The 25141-nt window shown below is 35.2% G+C and overlaps 3 protein-coding genes across 21 annotated transcripts in view; 2 read left to right on the top strand and 1 right to left on the bottom strand.

Moving 5' to 3' along the window:
* ndrg4 (NDRG family member 4) overlaps positions 1–6492 on the top strand; it is a 58187-nt gene extending 51695 nt beyond the window's left edge. For 17 of the 18 annotated variants that reach the window (XM_087311128.1, XM_087311126.1, XM_087311122.1 and 14 more), the window contains one exon: positions 1380–6492. In XM_087311128.1, coding sequence (XP_087167254.1) covers positions 1380–1534 — 155 coding nt within the window. In that variant the 3' untranslated portion in view covers positions 1535–6492. The remainder of the gene's footprint in view (positions 1–1379) is intronic. The other variant, NM_001045173.2, reaches the window with a different exon arrangement.
* Positions 6493–9591: 3099 nt separating this feature from the next.
* Positions 9592–17566, bottom strand: si:ch211-194m7.5. Its single transcript, XM_087311959.1, has 5 exons — positions 17343–17566; positions 17101–17223; positions 15020–15238; positions 12699–12852; positions 9592–12616 (listed from the first exon to the last, which is right to left on the bottom strand). The coding sequence occupies exons 1-5, from the start codon at positions 17397–17399 to the stop codon at positions 11787–11789; spliced, it is 1383 nt and encodes a 460-aa protein (XP_087168085.1). The 5' UTR covers positions 17400–17566; the 3' UTR covers positions 9592–11786.
* Positions 17508–24809, top strand: si:ch211-194m7.8. 2 transcript variants are annotated; one of them, XM_087311961.1, is made up of 5 exons: positions 17508–17856; positions 20232–20390; positions 20466–20672; positions 23561–23693; positions 23799–24809. In XM_087311961.1, exons 1-5 carry the CDS (start codon positions 17824–17826, stop codon positions 24608–24610), a joined length of 1344 nt encoding a protein of 447 aa, XP_087168087.1. In that variant the 5' UTR covers positions 17508–17823; the 3' UTR covers positions 24611–24809. The 2 variants fall into 2 exon arrangements, with proteins under 2 accessions (XP_087168087.1, XP_087168088.1); XM_087311962.1 differs by lacking the exon at positions 17508–17856 and adding an exon at positions 18373–18693 and having other exon boundaries at positions 18881–20390.
* Positions 24810–25141: the final 332 nt, after the last annotated feature.

The raw sequence follows: 25141 nt of genomic DNA, 5'->3' as shown, positions 1-25141 counted from the left end.
GACCAACCATTTAGAAGAAGTATAAAAAAGGTTTTTAAAGAAAATCAAAATGGTTGATACAAAGTTCACCAAATTAGGACATAGATGATATTGTTTACATGTTTCAAAGAATTTACTAATGACAATTGTTTTTTGTTATTATCTTTATCGATTTTATTGAGATTTATTCTTAAAGCAAGGGAAATAATCCTACACAGGCTTATTGTAAAAAACTTACCCCTGTATACATTTATGGAGGAATGCGAATTATTTAGCCAGAAAAATTTATGGCTGCAGTTCATCTTAAAAAAATGAATGCTACGGGCCGGTATAATGCTGCTAACGGCTTCTGTTTCTTTTTGTGCTACCAGCTGACCACTTACCTCCGTGTAGATGGCTATTCTGCTGTTACCAGTGTAAGAATGGGTTTTAACCCCTGATCTCATCAGTATCTGCCTTTAGAGTCAGTATGGACCTTCTTTGGTGAAAGACATGTTTTCCATATAAACAAATGCATTTGATAATTTAGACTCTTACACCAGTTTGCCCAGTAGCTTGTTGTAAGTCAGTGGACTTGAGATGCAAAGAGGAGTTGACCACGACGACGAGGTTTGAGTTCCAGAAAGCAGGTAAAACAAAAACAATGTGTCAAAATAAACAATTAACAGTAGGCCAAAAATAAACTAAATAACAGGGTGAGAATGTGGTAAGATCTGAAAATGTGGTAAAAATCAGGTGGCCGTGAGAGCTTTTCTATTTCTGGATTGCTTTTAAAAACCCTGTCGCTTGTGTTTAGGGAAGTGGGTGGATGAGTAGGCTGTCGGTCAGTCAGTCAATCAGTCAGTCGACAGCGGCCTCTTGTGGATATACATGAGAGAATGGCACTTGCGAGAGGAATTTTATATCTGAAAAGGCGTACACAGTATTCACGAAAACAAAAACAGCAAAAAAAATGTAGCTTCTTGGATGTATTTTGCGCTGCCCAGAAATGTATACAGGGGTACATATGAATAATGAGCCTGGGTTGAAAGAATCAATAGGGTGAAGAAAATCTGTAATCGTATTGCTGCCCTGCTTTGCTTAAGTAACTTTGTCTCGTTTAAAGATGTTTACATACGCTGAAAATAGGTTAAGAACATGTTTTTTGTTTTCCTGAACGCAACAGCCCTTAAGTAAACATTTTTCCGGTTGGCCATTTAAGTTAGATTTGAGTCATTCTGAAGCGTCTGCCGTGGAATGTTATCAGCTTGAGGCTGAAATTATTTTCGACTAAAAGTTCAAGCATGTCATCCCTGCCTCTGCAACGCATCATGCAGCCAGGACGAACTTCCCTGTGGACATAAAATAACTATTCATCCTTTTTTTCCGTTTCTCTCTCTCTTTCTACTTCCTTCTCGCAGTGCCCTCGGCCAGTATGACCCGTCTCGCTCGCTCCCGAACGGCCTCTCTGACCAGCGCCGGCTCTGTGGATGGATCTCGCAACCGCGCATGCACACACTCGGACAGCAGCGAGGGCGTCGGGCAGGTCAGCCACACCATGGAAGTGTCCTGCTGAACCCTTGCGCACTTTCTCACACGCACACATTTAGAGAGATGTGGCATGGAAGGGAGGGCGTGAGAAGAATGATGCTCTCCATATTGCGTTCATTCTTTCTTTGTCAGCCATTTTCTATGTCCTTTAATCTCTCTGTTTTTTTTTTCAATGTTAGCCATCATAAAGGAATAGTTCACCCATAAATGAAATGACTTGCGTCAGGGATGATAACCTGTATGACCTAATTTCTTCTATAGAACACAAAATGAGATGGTTCAAACGTCAGTTCACCAAATAATGACAGTGAATCTTTTTGTCATGAGATGGCTTGGGAAGACCTATAATATAGTTCATAGGTCATATGAGCTACTTTAATGATGCTTGAATAGTGTATGTTCTGGAACGTGATGACACTTCCACTTTCACAATATGCAAGAGAGCATCTTGGACATACTACTAAATATCTACTTTTCTGTTCCACATGAAGATGAGAAGCCATTCCGGTTTGGGAGAACTTTGATTGGTGTTCATTTTGAGCTGAACTATTCCTGTATAAAATAAAGACTTGCTGCCCCCCCACCCCCCTCCCCCCTTCCGAACAGTGTTTGGTTCCCCCTACGTTGTAACACGGTTACTTACAGTATCTCTCTGTGTGTCAGTATTTCTGCACCCTTCGCTTGCTGCCTCTAGCCTTCACCTCCTCCTTAGAGAAAACTACAAATCCCATCGGCCCTTGCTCTCACTCATTCCTGTCCTATGACAGTCTTTGAGGATTGGGTTGCAGGTCGAAGGGACCCAACCTAAGGAAGAGATCGAAACAAAAAACGAGACAGAGAGGGTTCCTAATTAGTGATTTATGACTGAACTTTGCAGCCATATAGTGCTCTCCCTCTCAAAAGAAAGTGAAGGGATTATGTTGTCGAAGAGGGTGGAAATCTCTTAAACAGTAAACAGTAGCTTTCGGCCAATCATCTCACCTCATTCAGCCATCAGGGTCAACCGGTAGTTATAGGAACTATGCGGGAGCTAATAGGAAGTAATGTTGTAATTACCACTATTTCTGTACCCGAAGTGCGTCATTGAAGAACATCAGCAACTGACGTAGAATTGAATCTCTGAGGCTAATAGTCTTTAATAGTTCCTATTGTGCTTGGGTTAGATCCTACTCTCATGTAGAAGCCAGTTTAGTTCCTGAAAAATAAGCCTGTAATTTAAACCATTTTTTAAGAGTTCACGCTTAGCTGATGATTGATTATAAAGCATGTTTGGCATGCTGTCCTGGGAGAGAGCCCTGAGCTCATGAGATCCTCGAGCATGGGGCTCCCTCATGGAGCATGTCTGGATTAGTCAATTAACTTAAGCTGTATGTTTTGGATGGTGGGAGGAAACTGGGGAGAACAAGTAAACACAGTACAGAAATGTCGACTGGCTTGGTAAGGACAAGAACCGGTGACGTTCTTGCTGTGAGGCAACAGTGCTAACCACTGGGCCGCTGTGCCGTCCATCTAGGAAAGGAGGAGGAGTAGGGGTGGAAGGGGGGATTCTTCAAAACGAAGATGACTGTGGTACGGAACGTAGGTTATTTATGGTGACTTAGCAATCGTCTGATTGGTGAATCATGTATTAGCTAATGCGGGACCAGCTGTGATCAATCATAAGCACTTGATCCTCTCGAAATGAGTTTATAAATAAACCTAACAAAGATCCAGTATTACAAACAAACACAAAGAAGACACTTTAGACGCTTTGGTGTAAAAAAAAAGTTAGTACTACTGGTTTGGGCCACTACAAAAATGGTTCCTCTGATGGAACTTCCACTAGTAAATACAATAATACATGTCTAGACCAAAAAACAAGCAAGTTCCTATGGAAATAGTTAGAGAGTTACTACAAAAACGTTCCTTATGTGCAAACAAAAAATGAAGATTCTTCCAACAGGAGAAACTATGAACATGTTCATTGTTTGGTGTGAAAGCTTCCATTGGAAGCATATGTATCACCACACACTGAAAGAAAAAAAAGATTATTGATAGCTAAATGTAAATCATGTAAATCAGGCATGAAATACAGGTTTAAGTGAGATGTAGAAAGACATTGAGACACATTTATTTACCTTTTACACAGTGAAAATCATGTTAAAAATAAGTGTGAATGTCAAAAGTGACTATCAATGGAAAATTGCTTTCAGTGTGAACAGCTCCTTTTTACCCATTAACATAAGCTGCGTGACCTGACCAAGGTTTGTTTACCATGTTTAAATGCTTAATTTTGCCATTCCTTCACAATCAGTTGCACAATAAAATCAAGTCTCACTTCATTAAATACAACATACCATCCCACACGAGTACCCTTTTACCACACGCACTCCCTGTCATATGAAAGCGGCTTTGCCTGGGATCGGTTCTTTACGGTCTCCTTTTCCTAGACAATCAGTTTTTGACCTAAACCAAACCGAAACCGTGGACTGAGGCAGAGCCTGTGTGATAAGAGTTTGCAGTGTATTAGTGGTACAGATTTAAAGCTTCGAGCTTCCCTTACAGCACCCAGCCCCGCATGAAGAATATACCAAAGCTACTGATACAGATGACACACACTAATGCAAACACACACATTTCCCGATGAGGGCTGGGCTCTGCAAGGTAACCGAGCTTTTGAATGTATACACATGCACAATTAAATTAATGTACACACACACATTGCACATACATTCACACAGAACATTAGAACTCATTTAAATTCATACATCCAGACACATTTTACATTTCAAGTTGTCATAGATTGGTAAACGTCTATAGTGGCGAATGGAAACTACAGTACATTTATTTTTATGTTTCCATTTGTGTCCAAAGATAAAGCCTTGATACCATTTCTGTTACTTTCCTAAGAAGCTTTTGCTTTAAAAAAATTTGGCGTGTTTTCATTTGCCGCTTTGTTAAAAACACACCACAGAACATACAGTGTAATAGCATAAATGTAGATTTTAAAAACTAAATAAAATCATTTTCTGTATAATTCACGCAATTATTATAAAGCAATGTTTCTTCATTGTCGTCCATGGTCATAAAACTCTGTTCATGTGTGTGCAAACTGTACTCATAAAAAAAAAAAAAAAGCAAAAATCCTGAGAATAAACATAAAAATTACAATTAAATGAGTGAACAAAACTGACTAATTAAACTAAAATACTCACCAAAATTACTAAATTGATAGCATAGACTGTAAAAGATATGTAGAATTTGTGACAACAACCATAGGTTTTTGAGGAGCGCAAATGAAACTACAAGTAGGAAACTACTACCAAAAAAGGGGGCGAAGAGGCGGAGCGTGAGCTGAGCTACAGATGTCTGCTAGCATTTTGCTTAGACAGGCTTTTCTGGGAGACTTAATATAACTTCAAATAAACGATATGGATGAGTTTTAAAAATTCACCCACCTCACAGAAGACATCAAGGGTAATATTAGCTATATGTACCAAAATCGTTTCATGTATCAGACTGTAAACACCTTTCTTTCTGCTGTAAAGTTGGCCATTTCAACAGTGAGGTCAATAGAAATGCTGTATTTTGGAGCTAGGACTAGCGGAATTTCAATGAATTGCAGTTTCAGTTACTTTCGTATTAGCTTTACGTGGTAGAGCAGAATGTTAATGCTTGATTGAAAGACATTCCACAGATGGCTGAGCTGAGATCTGATTGGCTGATGCAGCTAACGTGAGACTTCTGAGGGCGGAGCAACTGTTGACTGTCCATTCCACACTCACGCTTTTCTGTCTTATTGAATGTCAATATTCCTGCGGCTTCCACGAACAGGAAGTGCACAATTACATACTTTTTCGGGGTGTTTCCTGCGCGTTGTCTATAAGGGACGGGGCTTTCTGGAGCAAATTTGGCTCCAAGCTCGGAATGTAGGGCAAATCCCACCCCCAACAAACCCAATCCCCAAAACACAAGGTGCCCCGTCCCTCACAGATACTTCCAGTCGCCCCAAAAGGGCTATCGACCCAGGCAACGCATCGCGATCGACCTCGCTCCGTGCTAAGCTGGGCGCAGTACTGTAGATACTGTACAAAGAGAAGCATGAACGCGTGAATAAGGAATAAACGATGAATGTGAAAGAGGAACGAGAGGGAGAGGCGGAACGTTTAAAGGAGATTAAAACGCAAAATTCCGACCTGTTTCCTTCAAAAGGCTGAATGGACAAACACACACACACACACACACACATACGTTTATCCCCGGTGTTTATTTGCATGAGTGTTGACAATGCAACCCTCGTGTTTGTGTCGTTCTTCCTCAAGTTTCTGTTTGAAGTATGCAGTCTTTAGCTCTTATTAAGAAATAAAGAGCATGCCCACCTTTCAAAGGTGCACTTTTTCCCCGATACCTGATCTCCGCTTGGGGGCCCTGAATGTATGATGTCTTTTTGAAAGTGCTGTACAGTATTGTTAATGTGGCCCCATATCACCTTTTAACTCGAATCAGGGCTCGCACCAGTGTGACCTGCCATACCTGCCTTCCCTTGCACCCTAAATCTATGTTCTACGCTGTAGATATTCGCTGTTTTCAGGGCACACGTCTAAAAATAGGTCCGCCTTTTGTCATGTGGAACTGTTACATTTTGGATTTCCCCTGAGTTCCTCTTTTTTATAATATAGTAGCTCTTATTTAACCATGTGTTGCATTTATTCTCGTGAGGATTCAATGAGTATTATTAATTAATATGATTGCAATTGTTACGATTAGCCATTGTTTTATATTAAGCAATAAGTTGTTTGTGTTTTTTTTCTTCTTCTGGAAGGGGGCTGGTTGTTACAAATGTGTCTAAAGATACTGCGGTAGGAGTCACTCTTATCCTGCTTTGCCATAAGAAAACTACAAAAACTAATGTGTTTCTGTATTATGTACATCTATATACAAGCTGTCACTGTCTGTGTACTAAACAACTGTACGTGCAACAAATAAAAATGGATATACAAAATGCGTTCTGCGTTTTGTTTTGTTGTTTTGCAGCTTAACACATCCTAATAATAATGAAAAGCTGAACTTGCAGATATGGCTACTGAAAATGTGAGAGTGATCTAAAGTGGTGTTGCACATTACTGCAGTAAACTACGGCACAGCACAACATGGTCTAACACAAGAAATACATGGTCAGCGGGGAGATTTATGTAACGTAGTGAACAGACTAAACTGATTTACTGTAGCAGCCAGAGCATGCGAGTGGAGCTGAGCGGTGTGACGCTTAGCTAAGCATTCTACTCCATGTTCGTGCGCTTGCTCACCGGTAAACCAATACTGCTCAAATCCTGCGCCGTCATAAAACCTTTTCTAGTAGGCTAACTCTAATTTTTTGTGACTAAAAAATTAAATAACTGTCCAAAATGAAAGCACTTCAATAAAATAAGTTTCTCTTTTAAAGCGGTGTTCTTTCTTGTGCTTTTTCCATTCAGTACAGTTTTTAAATAATATTTTAACAGGCCTCAGTGATCAACTGTATATTTTATAGGCTATTTATTTAGGCAGCTGTGTTTGTTATCTTATACTATAGTTTAACTAACTGTTAGCCTGTTTTAAACTATGGAGCTCTGAACATAATTCGAATTATAAATTCGCTTCCACGACCATGTCTTATTAATTCATATCCTTGTTTTAATTAAAGTTATAACTTAATAATTAAACATTAAATTGAATAATTCGTTCCTGGAATAGTCCTACCAAATCTATGAAACTAAAGTTTTAACTTACAAATTAATTCAAGGCATTTAAACCTGCATGAACAACAGAACACATACAGGTAAGAAAATTAAATCGAATAGATTATAAAATTAATTTTTAATTGAAGTCATATTATGTAGGCTAGCTGAAAAAGAACTATTCTAAACACGTGCCTGTGAATTTATCTGCATGTCATCAGGGCCCCATATCTTGTAGCCTAACAACAAACATCCGGAGCGCTGGGGAATGCGGCATTTTAAAAAAGCATATAGCATATACAACCAACAATTTTTTTCCATTTGGAAAATTAAAGGTTATAATAATAGTTCTTATAAAATATCCATTTTTAAAAATACCCTACAAGCAAATCCAATGATTTACTTCATTTTTGCATAATAACTCCACACCAGAACTGAGGCGTTCGTTTTTTAAGCAATAAAACATCTATGCAAATTAATGCAATTCTATATGTAAAAAAAAAATTATTATATACTATAGTAGCCTATAGCTGGTCATAAGTCAATATATTGCCTTGTTTCTTATCACGTGCAGCACGCGCATTGGACCGAGACAGAGAAATGGAAAGCACAGAAAGTCTAGCACAGAAGTCTGAGAAGACTTCAATTTAAGGCATAATCGTCATGAAAACAATTTTGAGTTAAATTGTGTTTAAGCAGAACTTAAGCCTCGTGCACTGGTCACATTTACTACCCTTTTGTTATGTAACTGATGAAAGAATCCTCTAAACTGCTGTAAAATGCATCAGATTTTTTTTTTTTTGCATAAATCTCTTAATCAGCCTTAGTCCAGATCTAAACTACTAAATTATTTAGAAAATTACAGGATTTTAACTCTTTAATTGACAAATTCATAAATGATGTCACGGGTTTACTGAAAAAACACACTAATTTTCTATATAAAAAGTAATTGTGAACTGGATTTTTTAAAAGGTTTAATCAGTCTTGGACATGTGAAAACAACATTGCCTTTTTTGTTTTTTGTGCAGCAGAAGATTTTTATTTTTAAGATTTTCTAATTTAATGTTCTTGGCTCTTTTTGCCTCATTGACTTCCATTATAACCACATTTTTTATTTCAAAGCCATGACATCATATAATCATCTTTTTTTGATTGTTGGTTTTTCCTGTTTGGAAGAGGAACATTTTTTAATTTTTAATGTTGCTCATGAGTTGGCACCATTAACCCTTTAGACAGGCCTCTGCAAAAACAACTTAATTTGTGGATTTTATATGGAGTACAACAGCAAATTAAAGTGTGTGTGTGTGTGTGTGTGTGTGTGTGTGTGTGTGTGTGTGTGTGTGTGTGTCTGTGTGTGTGTGTGTCTGTGTGTGTCTGTGTGTGTCTGTGTGTGTGTCTGTGTGTGTGTCTGTGTGTGTGTGTGTGTGTGGCACTTACCTTGATGTGTCTGAAAAAATCTAAATGTTCTTCTCAGCTCTCAGAACTATGTGGAGTAAACAAAAACAAAGACTGTGTATTTATGTAAAGGCTGCCTTTTGATGTTGAGAAGTACAGACTAAACATTCATTTATTCATTTTCTTGTCAGCTTAGTCCCTTTATTAATCTGGGGTCGCCACAGCAGAATGAACCCGCCAACTTATCAAGCACGTTTTTACGCAGCGGATGCCCCACAGTCCAAAGACATGCGGTACAGGTGAATTGGGTAGGTTAAATTGTCCGCAGTGTATGAGAGTGTGTGAATGAGTGTGTATGGGTGTTTCCCAGTATTGGGTTGCGGCTGGAAGGGCATTCACTGCGTAAAGCATATGCTGGATGATGACTATTTTCAAGGTATACCACGGTTTGGAAAAGTCAAGATTTAAAAATGTTCTACTCTACCATTCCTAAGGTATATGTAACATTTTTCTAATGTACTTTTTTTTATTAAAAATATTTCCATCAAAAAGATATCCAAAGATGCCGTTTTAAATTGTAAAGAAAACTGTTTTTGAAACAAATGAAGACAGCAGAAGTCAGTGATTCATTTGAATTATTTAGCCTGACATGTTTACTGCTCCAAAATATTTGAAATGTTTATTAAAATAAATGTATTGTGTTCAAAGTTTTAGTTTTTTACCCAGACATTTAAAAAGAATATATTTTAGAGCAGTAATTACAATGCCGCTAAACCTTGAAACCGTGATATTTTTTTCCAAGGTTATCATACTGTCAGAATTCACCGGCCTATGCCTAGCTGGAATAGATGGCGGTTTATTCCTCTGTGGCGACCCCTTGACAAATAAGGTACTAAGCCAAAGGAAAATGAATGAATGAATGATTCTGTATTACCACAGTGTCTGACTTCATATAATGTCATTTTTCTGCAATAGTAATCAAGCACAGACATTTTTATGATATTATTTATTTTTTCAAGAAGCAAACTTTGCGATACATTTGTGCATTTTTTCACATCATGTAACAAAGCTAAGCAATTAAACCCATGGATACGTGAGCAAACTTGTATAGGCTACATTTCATTTCACATACAGTGAATCTACATTTCTGCAACAAACTAAACGTTATTTAGAACTTGTTTTTACTCATTTTATTAATATTTATTACACAGCTTTCTTTAATACTTGATTCTGATTGGTCAATCAAGACATTAAAAGATATGGGATGTCATTACCTGATAACAACTGCTAAATCTAATAACACATGCTCAGCCGTGCTTTCTGCAAGCTTAAGGTTTAATTAAAGAGTAACTAAATAATTACGATCAGATCAATGTTTTGTGTCTAATCGTTTTATTTGTGGAAAGTAGTTGTGTAATAAAGCGTGATAATGTACGTCAATGCCCTTGTGTCCACAGAATAAAGCTCTTCAGACTTCTACAACAATGTCAGGCTTTATTTTGCAAGATCTAGATGTACATTATTCTTTATGTAACATTATAAACAACATCAGGACCGGTTGCTGAGACTGTGGATTAAAGGTAAAAATGTAATTGATCAGTTTTTTGCTGACAAATTTATGGAGCCAGATCACTTTTAAAAATATTCTTCAAATCGTTTTGAATTTACGAATTGGATTTGTGTATTTATGAATCGCGTTTTGAATTTACAAATTGGATTTGTGCATTTATGAATCGCGTTTTGAATTTACAAACTGGATTTGTGTATTTATGAATCACGTTTTGAATTTACAAATTGGATTTGTGTATTTATGAATCACGTTTTGAATTTACGAATTGGATTTGTGTATTTATAAATCGTGTTTTGAATTTATGAATTGGATTTGTGTATTTATGAATCCCGTTTTGAATATACAAATTGGATTTGTGAAATTATGAATCGCTATTTGAATTTACGAATTGGATTTGTGTATTTATGAATCACGTTTTGAATTTACGAATTGGATTTGTGTATTTATGAATCGCGTTTTGAATTTACGAATTGGATTTGTGTATTTATGAATCGTGTTTTGAATTTACGAATTTGATTTGTGTATTTATAAATCGCGTTTTGAATTTATGAATTTGATTTGTGTATTTATGAATCACTATTTGAATTTATGATTTGGATTTGTGTATTTATGAATCACGTTTTGAATTTACCAATTGGATTTGTGTATTTATAAATCGCGTTTTGAATTTATTAATTGGATTTGTGTATTTATGAATCGTGTTTTGAATTTACGAATTTGATTTGTGTATTTATAAATCGTGTTTTGAATTTATGAATTTGATTTGTGCATTTATGAATCACTATTTGAATTTATGAATTGGATTTGTGTATTTATGAATCACGTTTTGAATTTACAAATTGGATTTGTGTATTTATGAATCTCATTTTGAATTTACCAATTGGATTTGTGCATTTATATATCGCGTTTTGAATATATGAATTGGATTTGTGTATTTATGAATCGCTATTTGAGTTTATGAATTGTATTTGTGTATTTTATGAATCGTGTTTTAAATTTACCAATTGGATTTGTGTATTTATGAATCGCGTTTTGAATTTACCAATTGGATTTGTGTATTTATGAATCGCTATTTGAATTTACGAATTGGATTTGTGTATTCATGAATCTCGTTTTGAATTTACGAATTGGATTTGTGTATTTATAAATCACGTTTTGAATTTACGAATTGGATTTGTGTATTTATGAATCGCGTTTTGAATTTACGAATTGGATTTGTGTATTTATGAATCGCGTTTTGAATTTACCAATTGGATTTGTGTAATTTTGAAATGCGTTTTGAAGTTGCAAATTGGATTTTATAAATGCGGATTGTGTTGTGGATGTATGTATTATAGTTTGTAAATATATTGTTTTTTGGAATGATTTGGCTCCAAACGCTCACTTCATGACACCTCAAAATTAATAGTGTCTTGCCTGTAAATGTTTTTTTTGACTCAAAAAGTAAATTTTTGATGGAAAATGCCTATAACTTAGGTGTTTGTTTGTTTAGAAATGGCAACATCAGCCTTGCAGTAGCATCTTAATTCAATCATTATATTCAACTGTATTATTGCATAATTTTCCTGAATATGAAATGATATGTAGCCATACTAGCATGTCCCAAATCCAGTTCATTACTGAAAGACGAGCTCGTAAGTCACAATGTAGGCATCGCTGTATGCATACAGCAAATGATCTCTAGGGTCATAGTTTAGAAACTGGATATTAGCCTGCATCTTCTTAATGTGAATTCTCAAATCATAGCGCTCTTTGTTGGTTTTAGTGTCATAGGAGTAAAAGATCTCTTCTGTTTCTTTATCCAGGTATCGAGTCGCATAAAGCACACCGCACACCATGAAAGTGTTTGTGACGGTCCTTTTGTGAAGAGAAGTGGACCAAGTTTGGCCCAAAACAGGCGGGGTACTAGTCTCAACTTTACTAATCACCACATTTCCAAAGTTGCTTGTGGTTGCGTATATAACATAGACGCCTGATTCTTCTGTGACAAAATCCATGTCTGTATAACCATATGTATGGCCAAGGTGTGCGAATGGAAACTTGCTGCTATAACCTGTATCACTGGGTAAAGCTACAGTGTTGACAGATTTAGTTGTCATGTTGAACTGACAGACAGAGTATGAGTTGTAGCAGTTATAGTAGAGCGCGTTGGCATACATGACCATGTTTGGACCCTGAATTGTATTTGTTGTAGGATTTGAGCCTGCTATGTAAGTATCTATAGGACCTATATTTAATAAAAAGGTACTCAAGGTACTGTACTGCCGGATGAAGTTGCCGTATACATTACTAGTGTACAGCACCACCAGCCAGTATTTGTTCTCATCTCCAGGAGCAGGATTTACATCTCGACCCCAAGCACCATAAGTATACGAGGTGCTGTATACCGTGAGCGAATACGTTCTAGGTCCCGCTACTTTGACCAAACGACCCAGACCGCAGCGGCCTACAAAAATAACAAGAAATCCAAGATTGAAGTATTTCCTTTGTAGAAGCTTTAATTTAGGGACTCAAGGTTTTTAACGTACCTGGAAGAACTGTAGGAGGTGGTAACGTGGCCTCGAGCTCATCTTTGCATTCTTCCAGTTGTTTCTTATAGCGCTGGTTCTCTCGATCTTTCTTTACTACCTGCATGTTGTCAAACTTCTCCAGGTCTTCCATTGTGTCCTTCATATCTTCAAGCTTAAAGAAAAAGTACACTTGGTAAGGTAATGTAATGTGTATTACATAGCGCATTTATTGTGTATGGGCATACACCCAAAGCGTTTGACAATCATGAGGAGGGTCTCTCCAGACCACCACCAGTGTGACTGCAGCCACAGGACAACGGGGCCAGTGCGCTCAACACAGAGTAGCTATTGGTGGAGTGGAGAGACGGTGTTAGAGCCAATTCTGTGGATAAGGATGATTGGGAGGCCATGATCATTAAGAGCCGATAGAGGGAATTTGGCCAGGACACCAGGGTTACACCCCTACTCTTTATAAAAAGTTCCATAGGTTTTTTAATGACCACAGAGAGTCAGGACCTCGGTTTAATGTCTTATCTAAAAGACGGTGCTCACTGACAGTATAGTGTCCTCTTCACTATACTAGGGCATTAGTGCCCACACAAACCGCAGGTTGAGCGCCCCCTGCTGGTCTCTCTAGCACCTTTCAATTTCCCTGCCTATGTTGTATTATTTCAAAGGTTCTTAATCTTCAATCTCACATAGTCAGACATTCGGACTGATGGCAACAGAGGAATGTTATGTCTAGTACTGCCCTAGATGATCCATGACTGTTTTAAGGGTTGTTTTCATCATAAATCCTATCTTTGTCTAGTATAGGGGTGGGGGTTGGGTAGGTAAAATGTTTTTATTACTAATCAAAGAGTGTTATTCTTTATCATTATCACGAAAAGTGATGAAGTCTCTTTTTAGGCAGTTCAGAGTTGTTTCGTTTAGCAGACAGTCACAGCACTTTGATCCAAGATTTACAGTTGAAGTCAGAATTATTAGCCCCTTTTTATTTTTTTTTTTATATTTCCCAAATGATGATTCACAGAGGAATTTTTTTTTACAGTATGTCTGGTAACATTTTTTCTTCTGGAGAAAGTCTTATTTGTTTCATTTTGGCTAGAATAAAAGCAGTTGTTCATTTTTGAAAAAAATAAAATAAAAAAGCCATATTAAGGTCAAAATTATTAGCCCCTTTAAGCTATATATTTTTTCGATAGTCTACAGAACAAACCATCGCTACACAATAACTTGCCTGATTACCCCAACCTGGCTAATTAAACTAATTAACCTAGTTAAGCCTTTAAATGTCACTTATAGCTGCATAGAATGAAAAATATCTAGTAAAATATTATTTATTGTCAATGTCATCATGGCAAAGATAAAATAAATCAGTTATTAGAAATGAGTTATTAAAACTATTATGTTTAGAAATGTGCTGAAAAAGTCTTCTCTCCATTAAAACAAAAACTATGGAAAAGATAAACGGAGGATTAATAATTCTGACTTCAACTGTATCTAACATTCAAAAAGCACAATGTGTCACACTATATAATAGCCTCACTTGATAATTTATAATGCTTAACATTCTCTCTTAACATCTTTTCATTTTATTTTATAGAATGTTTCTGCCATCCAATAAATTACAGTATGAAATGTAAATTTGAAACTTTTTAATCCAAGTTTATATCTCATATTATCTGAGAATTGCAAGTTATAATAAGAAAATTCCCAGTTCCTAATGTAGGACGAAATAATGAAATACAGATGCTTTGAATCTATGAAATTTGAGATATATTAAAAATGGATTACAAGATTTTGTAGTATATTTGTACCAAGGTGAATTGGCATGGACGGAGGTGCCCCCGCCAATATCCACCAAATACTGAAATGTCCCCACCAATAATTTAATCACCTTCAAAATAAAATAATGCCAAGTTCGCTATGACTCCACCATGATAATATTAACCAAGACTGTGCAATTAATCGATATTCAGTTGGGCTTTCATGATTATGAAAAACAATAATCAGGAAAAAACTGTTAAATTGCATCACATGCCTCTCTAAATTTCTCTATTTTCATACCTTCTTAGCGCTCAAAATCATGTAAATGGACTTTTCCGACATGGGACATGCTTCATTAATATTTATTTGTATTATAAAGTGTTTAAAGCCTATTCATGTTTTTTAAAGAGCGAATTTGTGCTGTTCTGTGCATGCACTATAGAGATGTACGGTATGTACTTAATGTCTAGAGCAAATCTATGCTCTTGATATGTACCTACTGGTGATAAAAAAATCTAGCAATTAAATAAACATTCTAAAATGATTAAATGTCAGCATTATTTTGTCACCTGATCTGCAGTCTGTATGCTGAGATGATTGTATCCCTTGGTGGTGGCGTTGAGTTTGTCGAGGAGATTCTGAATTTCGGCTATCTCCAAATCAATGATCCGCATAGAAACAGCCCCGTACAGCTTGCTGTTGTCCTCATTTTCCAGCTTGGCCATATTTTCATCTAGTTGTGTGATGCGTTGTTGTAAACCCAAAACGAGTATGTCCATTTCCATCATCTGGAAATAGAGTAACGTTATGATTTTAATTGTTCTTCATTTTATTATTTTACAAAATAACAGTTGCAATGTGAGAAATAAATTGATACAGATAAGATCTGTGTACTATTTTGACAATCAAAGTTCACATATGGGTCTGATATTTAATAACCTAAAGAGTTCACAAAAAAATGACAATTTGCTCACTATTTATTCACCCTCAAGTGGTTCCAAACCTTTCTGTTGAGCACAAAAGAAGCTGAAATCCTTTAATTATTGACTTCCATAAAAGAAAAAAAAAATAATAATATGGAAGCCAAGGTGGGCGGTTCATTACGCTGTGGCGACCCCAGATTAATAAAAGGACTATAAGCCGAAAAGAAATTGAATAAATGAATGGAAGTCAAGAATTCCAGCTTCAGAATTTACTCTTTTTGTGTTCAGCAGAGGAAAGAAAATCATAAAGATTTGGGACAAGTGAAGGTTAGGTAAATGACAGCATTTTCAGATTTTTTTTTTACTGCAACCGTACATGAAAGCAACTTCTCAATAATGTGTGAATAAAAAACCTGTTCAAAATGTTTACTTTACTGCATTTATGTATAATTTAAGTGAATTCCTTTGAAATTACATGAATGACACCAAAAAGTATGGTAGAAATATTTAGTAAATTATTTCAATACCATTATATTATGTTATTACCATTATATGAATCATAAGAACATATAATTTGAAAATTATCATACCATTGACCTCATTAAATAGCTTTGTATTTATGTAAAAAGTCCACATAATAATTTTTTTTTAAAAAATCAGTTACATAAAAGCAACATCAATATATATTAAGAATTATTATTATTTTTTAAACAAAATAGAGTAATTTTGCTTGCATGAATACAGTACACTACGGGTCGAAAGTTTGGGGTCAGTTTTTTCTTTTTTTCTTTAAAGAAAATTATTCTGTTCATCAAGGCGGCATTTATTAAATGAAAAAAAGTTAAATTGTTAAATATTTATTACAATTTTAAATAACTGCTTTCTAATTGTATGTAGTTTCAAATGGAATTACTTCTACAGTTATTATTGCTTTTATTACTATTACCAATAATAATAATAATAATAATAATAATAATAATAATAATAATAATAACAATAATAATTAATATTAGAGTGATTTCTGAAGGATCATCTGACTCTGAAGACAGGAGTAATGAAGCTGAAAATTAATCCTTAAAATAACAAAAAAAAAATGATTAAATTAAATTATAAGCAACTTTTGAACAGTTCTTATAGTGCAAAAACATTTCACAATTTTACAATTTGTACTGTATTTTTGATTAAATAAATGCAGACTTGGTGAACAGGAGAAGCTTATTTTAAAACATTTAAAAATTGTACTGACCCCAAAGTTTTTGACCGATAGTGTAAGATTTCATTTAAAGAAAAAAAAATGTAATGCTGTTTTCAGTAGCTGAATAATGTAAAGACACAAAAAAATCCCAAAATGTGTGAAATATGAGAAAATGGCCCAAAAAAGGTATAAAAGGTAATTGTTACTGATATAACTTCATAGATAACTTCACACTGAGTATTAAGGATTGAGTACTTAAGGTAACCCAAACATACCCAGGTTCAAAATGACCCGAACACAAAACATACAACACTATTTTAATGTACCTTTCCAAAAAACAATTGCAAAAATTCTTGCAAAAAAACCCCCAGAAAATTCTGTAAATAATTATTTTGGGCACCTTAAAGCATTGTAGAGTTACATTTCTTTACTAAACTATGCTTTAAAAAAAAAAAAATAATGACATGATTTTTATTTTTTTTTTCATTTTTATTATTTTTTTTTGTCAAAATGTGTCAGAATGTACCAGTACCTTCTCTGAAGTGATGGTCCTGATGCATTGTTTGGCAGTGGCCTCTACTTTGGTTAGTTTGTGGTCAGGAAAAGCAGGTTCTGAGTTTTTTAGATCACACACACAGTCTTTCCCCCTCGCTGACTATGATGACAAATTCAAAGCAAAATAAAATGACATGAAATGTGAAAAAAGCAAACAGCTGGAGATGATTTTTGAACAATTCAAAATGTTAAAAAGGCGCATGAAGTGTTTTTCCTTACCTGAAAGAAAGCAGGAGGAATGATGATCAACAGAATGAAAATCTGATTGGGACTCATGTCTGACGGCAGAAAGAAGCTCTTCTAACCTCAGAATAAACTTTGTTTGGCAGCAGCAGAGTTTTAAAGCTGTATCATGATGGTGAAATCAACACTTCTTCATTTCACCGGGTGAAGCAGAGGTAAGATCTGTTGTAATCGTCTTATCTCTCTGCACACCTTTGATGAGTTCATAAATAAAGAAAAACTGTATAAAATGAACAACAAAAAAAGCTTTGTATAATCATGAATTTGCATTTTATCTTGCAATACTGGTAATCATATATTTCGTTCCACAATGAAACTGCAGAAATGTTGTGAAATGAAATTATTTTGCACAGTCTAAAGTTTTTTTTGTAATTCTTTAGGAGGTGTTTGCAACATCCAAATGTCTCTCTGTTGTTTAAAGAAGAGCCTTTAGTGTTTTGGGTGTCATTTTCTCATCATGCTGTCTTTCCTGCTGCTCCTCACAGTCACAGTAAGTCTCATCTTTTTAGATTTCAATAATGTCTTTAACTAAGAGTTGTTTTTGTTATGAAATAAAAATAGTCACACGTTAAATGTGGAAATAATTAATCTGTATATGACTGCACATATTTACTGTATGTTTATTTGCTTGCCGTATAACAAAGTGATGTACTGGCATTTTTTCCCCTACAGTTTAAAGAAAGCTATTGTTATATAAGATATTTTGTGGATTTATTTCTTATGGAGTTTAATGTAATGCAAAATTTTAAGAGATTTATTATAAAATATTTATACAATATTTATGTTAAGTTATAAATTATTTGTATTTTCTATATTTATTCAGTTTAGCTTATCTGTACATAATGTGGTTATATAATAAATGTCATTTGACTCACTATCACCAATAATAATAATAATAATAATAAATTAAATTTTAGTTTGAAACAATATATTGTTAAATAATAATGTCTGATATATTTTATTGAGTTTAATATAATACATTATTTAATAATAATATACTATAATTTAATTTATTCATTCATTTTCTTGTCAGCTTAGTCCCTTTATTAATCCGGGGTCGCCACAGCGGAATGAACCGCCAACTTATCCAGCAAGTTTTTACAAAGCGGATGCCCTTCCAGCCGCAACCCATCTCTGGAAAAACATCCACACACACATTCACATACTACAGACAATTTAGCCTACCCAATTCACCTTTACCGCATGTCTTTGGACTGTGGGGGAAACCGGAGCAACCGGAGGAAACCCACTCGAAGGCAGGGAGAACATGCAAACTCCACACAGAAACGCTAACTGAGCCGAGGTTCAAACCAGCGACCTTCTTGCTGTGAGGCGACAGCACTACCTACTGCGCCACTGCCTCGCCCTACTATAATTTATATTAAAAAAAATTATCACATTAATAACTCTAAAATAATAAAGTTATTGAACATTCATTATATTCATTTTAATAAAAAGGTCAACAAGAAAATGCCATTCATGCAATAAATGTTGTATATGTACACTGCCAAAAGCTTTCAGCCATTTTACTTAAAAATCAAGTGAGTAAACTTGATTGTTAAACCCATTTGTTTTTAAAGCGACAAGTTGAAATTACTTAAAGAAAGCGAGTAAACGTGTTGTAACTTAGAACTGTTAAGTTGACTTCATTTTTGTAAATACAGTAAGCAAGACAAAGGGCTCTTTTTTAACTATCTAGGTGCTAAGTCTAAGGCCCAGCTTACACTAATGAATTTTAGTTTTAAAGTTTTGCTACGGTTAAGCCACTGTGCTTTTTGAGCATCAAAAGCGGAGGGTTTTGGAAACGCTAAAGAAGCCGTTGTCATTTTAAACCACTGCTGCTCCATATTAGTGTGGATGGGGGGAAAACGGAGACATCTGAAAACAGATGTGTGGCTGCCAACATTTACGCCACCTGATTGGGGCTTTTTCCTCAATATTAAGTAGCCTAAACAAAGTTCAATCTTGCATCCTTTCCTTGTAAGTTTAGACTTTGCAAGTTTGTTATGGAAAACAAATTCCAGATGACACGCCAGGTAAATTTTCAAAGGGAACATTGTACTTTATAACCTCATTCACATCACCCATGCTGTTTCACTTTCAAAACATATCAAAACATGATATAAGGAACTGTCAATTTTTCTTTTGATAATAGCAACTTAACAGACTATGTTGAGGCACCTTGTAGCTGCATATTTTATGACTGTCATCCTCAGCGTATGTGTATTTACAAAACAAAGCCTATAACATAACTGCCTCCATTTATTTTCATAAAAAATACAAAACATCCTCTCATTTGCTGAATATCAGTTTTAATAATCAATAATGGCCATTGTAAAGCTATAACATACAATAAGCTTATACAATATAGGAAATAAATGCAAGCAACCAGTCAAATGTGCAGAATCAGTAATATGTTACATTAATTAATATATTTACTCATCTTTGCGCTTAGCCAAAACATGTTACCTGAGAACAAGTAATAGATTCAAAAGACCAAAGTCGGAGAATATGTCGTTATTTGTAGACAACAAGATGAATGAGGACTTTAGACTAGCTTTTGGTTAGTCAATGGCAGGGTCTATTCCACACACCCATGTGTCCACAAAGTGGCACAAATGGATTTGCTATTTAAACAATGTTGCACAAAATGTGAAAATAAGGGTTGCGCTGGTCTGAAAATAGCAACAATTCACGCCAAACATGTCTTGTGGCTTATTGTGCCAAATGTATGATAGGGCCCAATGGGTTTACTGACTTTAAGTATGGTCAGCTAATTGCTTTTTACAGCCGTACCAAAACCACTGTAAAATAACGTGTAACCTAAAAACAAAGAGTGTAAAGACTGTATTTATGCTTTCTCAGTTGTCTGTGGAGTCTCAAAAGATTCCAGGTGAACAGAAGAATGATTCCTGCGTGTGCAAGTTAAGCAGCTCCATTTGGGCTTTTCCTGCTGTGAGGTTTGAAAAAGCCATGAAGCAACTTCAGACCTGCGAGGAAAACCTTACAGAGTTCCAGAAAAGAGTAAGATCCTTTCAATTCTCTTCTGTGCATTCCTGAAGCAAAATAACATCAATAATCGAGGGTTGTACTTTTCAGATCAGAGATGTGGAGCTGCCAAAGATGAAGCTCACTCTAAAGAACATTAAAAGCCGGCAGAAACGCTCTGATTTTGCTAACAGGAATGACCTATACAAAAGCCTTCACCTGCAGGAGCTGATATTGGAGCTGGAGGAGATCTACAATACTGCCACTGAAGTGCACAAGAAAAACCCCAGCAAAACCACTAATGACCTTCTCAAGGAGGTACAAGAAATCTTTATCAAAATAGTGACTGGGGACAAAATAGTAACATCCTAAGGCTAAAAGTAGCTCATAACTTGACAAATTAGGAGAATATCTTACAAACAATGTGCATGTTAGTACTAAATTTTTACTCTCTCACGCTGTGTTCACACCTGACGTGGCATGCCCTTTTCGAGCTTAAATAGACATGTGAACATTTTGAGGTTACTCACCTCATTGCATATCAAATTTGCGTCATTCACACATGAATTTCACTTTAAAGTAGACAATAGATTCGCACCATGGGCAAGGCTTCTGTCTGCCCGGTCACTCTAGCTTCGTTGCTAAAAGGTTTACATTGATTTTATTGAGATAACTGTGCTTTCAGGAAATCCTTCCAGAGGTGCACCTAGCTCTGTGAGTTCATCAACTCCTTCAGAAACTGAACTTAGGTGATGGCAGCTTTCAGCAGGATTTCAGACTGAGCCAAGACCAGTTCGATGAGCTGTTGTCCAGTGTTGACAGGAAGATTTCCCCTTAGGGACACAAACCGCAGTCACTACATCATAATCACGCCTCTACAAAAGCAAGCTCCTTATTGGTTAACGTGGCACATATTTCTGCTAAAGTTCAGATTTTCCAACTGAGTGAATCGTGCGATTTGTGCGTCAAATGCACAAAATGCTCAATTGCACTGCTTCATTTGTGCAAATCGCGCCACAGGATGTCTATTTTTGTTTTTGCATTGACTTTACATATAAATCACTCACGCTGGACGCTTCATCCGCTTCATCCGCTTCTAGTGTAATCGCACCATAAGAGTATTTTAGTACTAAAACTAGTAAATCAGTAGTGAAGAGAACACCTATACCCCTACAACTTTAAAAAGTAATTTCCTTAACCGTGGAGGTATTACCGAAAACCAGAAATTGGTTTTCAAATGTATTTTTTTTATTTAATTCAAACACACACACAAACACACAACTACATAAAAAAATTCTCAAAAATATATTTACACAAATATATTTATATATATATATTTATATATATATTTATACAAATATATATATATATATATATATATATATATATATATATATATATTTATATACATATATATATATATATATATATATATATATATATATATATATATATATATAAATATATATATATATATTATATTTAATTTAAAAGTCAATTAATTTTAAAAATATTTAAGTTTAGTTTTTCCATCTAAAGTTCTATTTATTTTTTTTATTTTTTATTTTTTAATATTTTAGTCCTGTTGTATTGTATTTTTTGTTCAGTTTTCTGTTTTAGTCATTTAATTTTTAGACTAAATTTACACATTGGTAGTTGCTATGGAAATGCTTTTAATTTTAAGGTCCTGTGAAGGGCTTTGAAATGTGCATTTTTCTTCTGTTTTGACGTAATCTTTACCGAAACATGAAGAGATGCTGGGACATTGTGCAGCTTCTCTCCTTTTTATAAAACAGCCAAAAGCATTTCGTTTTAAAACAGATCTGCCAGTGCAAGCGACTGAGCTCAAGCACATCAAATGAGAAGCGCCTTGAACGGGCAGGGTAGGTCAGGTATAAGAAACTATTTGATTGGTCAAGATTTGATGAGAAACTGAAGTATGTGGTAACGTGAAAAAAAAAAAAACATTGATCCATTTAGACGAAAGTGACAAAGTACAAGCCTTTCATGCTTATATAATTTTAAATCTTCTAAATGCTAATTTTGTCACTGTTTTTGGAGCGCACTAGCTTATACTATACAAAAAAAAAAAAAAAAAAAAAAAAACAAATCCTGGTTCCCCTAAATTTTTGAGCTACATCAAATTAACCTTATGAGTCCATTGAACTTATGTTATGGTAAACTGAGTTAAAACAGCTTGCATAATGTATAAAATTAGGCTAGAACAGTATTAAATTAGTTAAATAAGTTGCAATGAACTAAAAACATAGGCTGTCATGACTAAAAGTTTATATAATTTTTTTACAGTATAGAAACTAACAATACTTTAGAACAACATCTCATTCATTCATTCATTTTCTTTTCGGCTTAGTCCCTTTATTAATCCGGGGTCACAGCGGAATGAACCACCAACTTATCAAACACATGTTTTACGCAGCAGATGCCTTTCCAGCCGCAACCCATCTCTGGGAAACATCCATACACACTCGTGCACTACAGACAATTTAGCATACCCAATTCACCTGTACTGCATGTCTTTAGACTGTGGAGGACACCGGAGCAAACTCACGCTAATGCAGGGAGAACATGCAAACTACACACAGAAATGCAAATGACCCAGCCGAGGCTCAAACCAGCGACCTTGTTGCTGTGAGCTGACAGTTAGTCTTCCTTAGACTAACATGGAAAAGACTTTATTTTATTTTCATGGGACTTTTAAAGTTTTGCTCATATTTTAACTTGGGGACCAATTCATTCATAATTTTTATGTTTAGCTCATATAAACATCGAATCTGCTGCTTATTAACTAAGTTTCAACTTAGTGTCAAATGATTCATCATAAATTGGAAAAACTCACATCAAGTGCTACTAATACAAAGTTTCTGATTTTATCAGGATAATACAAGCTAGGTAGGGATTAAAAAAAGAGCTTTTTTTGTTTTGTTTTGAAGTGCTCAATTGAAATTGATGACAATTATTACAATTTAGTGCAAGAAACAGTGAGATTTAAGTAATTATTTATTAAAACTACTGCTTTACAAAGCCCACATTTAGTAAGCATTGCATCCAAAAATCCAAAAGTATCTGAAAACATCTTATTATAATGGTTTACCCATCATTAAAGTTCAACAAAGATTTGCCTCAAACAATTCATTACCCTGGATTCAAAGACATGCTGATTTTTATATCATCATTGTTCCTCTCAGCTGACCAAGGCAAGGAAGGACGTCCAAAACATGTACAAAAGCAATGTCTTCAATCTAGAGACGATGCAAAAGAGGCTCCGTGACCTCAACAACAGAGTGCAGAGCTGTAAAACTATACCCGAAGATTTCAGAAGTAAGTACATGACTCTACATGACCATGCCTCATTGGACTGTACTTTGTTATAATATAATAAATTGTATAATTTGTTTACCTTAAACGTGAACAATCCGCTTACAGGTACTTGTCATCAGCGTATCATGTCCAGAATAAGTTCTCCAGTTGTCACCAAGCTCAATTCCATCAGCAAGTCGTATATTTCAGGAGCCTGGGGTAGAGATGCCAAACCCAACAGTAAGGAGCGTTATTGGGAACACTGTTTGGTTAGTGGACACAAGTATGGAAACACATTCAGAATGTACAACTCGTATGAAGATTTCATGGGCAGCAAGAACTACAAAGATGAATATGTTGCATCATCGTACAGTCATACCAATGCTGTTCAGGGTTCTGGCACTATACTGTATGACAATACTGTGTTTTACCAATGCTATGGCAAAGCTGAAATCTGCAGCTTCAATATTACAACTCAGAAAACCAAGCGTATGAAACTGGATGATGCCGGCATCGAAAACACGTTCCCGTTCTGCTACTACAGCTGTCGTGATTGGACAGACATCGACCTGGAGGCTGACAGAGATGCAGTGTGGGTGATTTACGCCACCATGGAGAATCATGGGAACATCGTGTTGAGTCGCTTAGACCCGGTGGAGCTCAATATCACACACACATTTAAGACGCATCTCTTTAAGAGGTCAGTCAGCAGCACGTTTATGGTGTGTGGAGTCCTTTATGCAACACGTTTTGTTAATACTTATCAAGAGGAAGTGTTTTATGCTTTTGATACAACCACTGGTCAAGAGATAAACTCTCTTTCTTTGCCTTTTGAGAAGGTTTCTGCTGGAATAGCCAACCTGAACTACAATCCTGTTGACAGGAAGCTGTACATGTATAATGATGGCTATCTGCTAGCATATAACACCTTCAACTGAGGGTTGTTCTTAAGCAGCTGAGGGGGAAAATATGCATTGCCACTAAGTTTGTAGTTAGTCATGTCAGTTTGAATTGCACAGCATGCAGAAATACATGCACAGTGATTTAACAAAATGGCTCTGCTATATCATTATGTAACTGTGTCTGAGTGAGATGAATAATTTTGTCATTTTCATCGCAATAAATCTGCAGAGAACACTTGTGTGAATGTTATTCATCAACTTTTTTTTTTATCTCACATTCTCTATAACTAATTCTTCAAATGACTTCTTTTAGATATTATGAAAATTAACCATGGTTTATAAGGTGTAATTTTTTTTTATGATAGATTGCCATTGGTTTTATTTCAAATGGTTAAACTGTGATTAAAACAGTAATTTTTTTAAGTACCCTTAAAAAAATAATTATATATATATATATATATATATATATATATATATATATATATATATATATATATATATATATATATATATATATATATATATATATATAGTTTTATTAGTATTTTTATTCAATGCTTTGAAAAA

This window comes from Danio rerio, chromosome 25 (assembly GCF_052040795.2).
Source record: "Danio rerio strain M-AB ecotype USA chromosome 25, GRCz13ab, whole genome shotgun sequence".
Classification (NCBI taxonomy): domain Eukaryota; kingdom Metazoa; phylum Chordata; class Actinopteri; order Cypriniformes; family Danionidae; genus Danio; species Danio rerio.
This window is presented reverse-complemented; position numbering and strand designations above follow the sequence as displayed.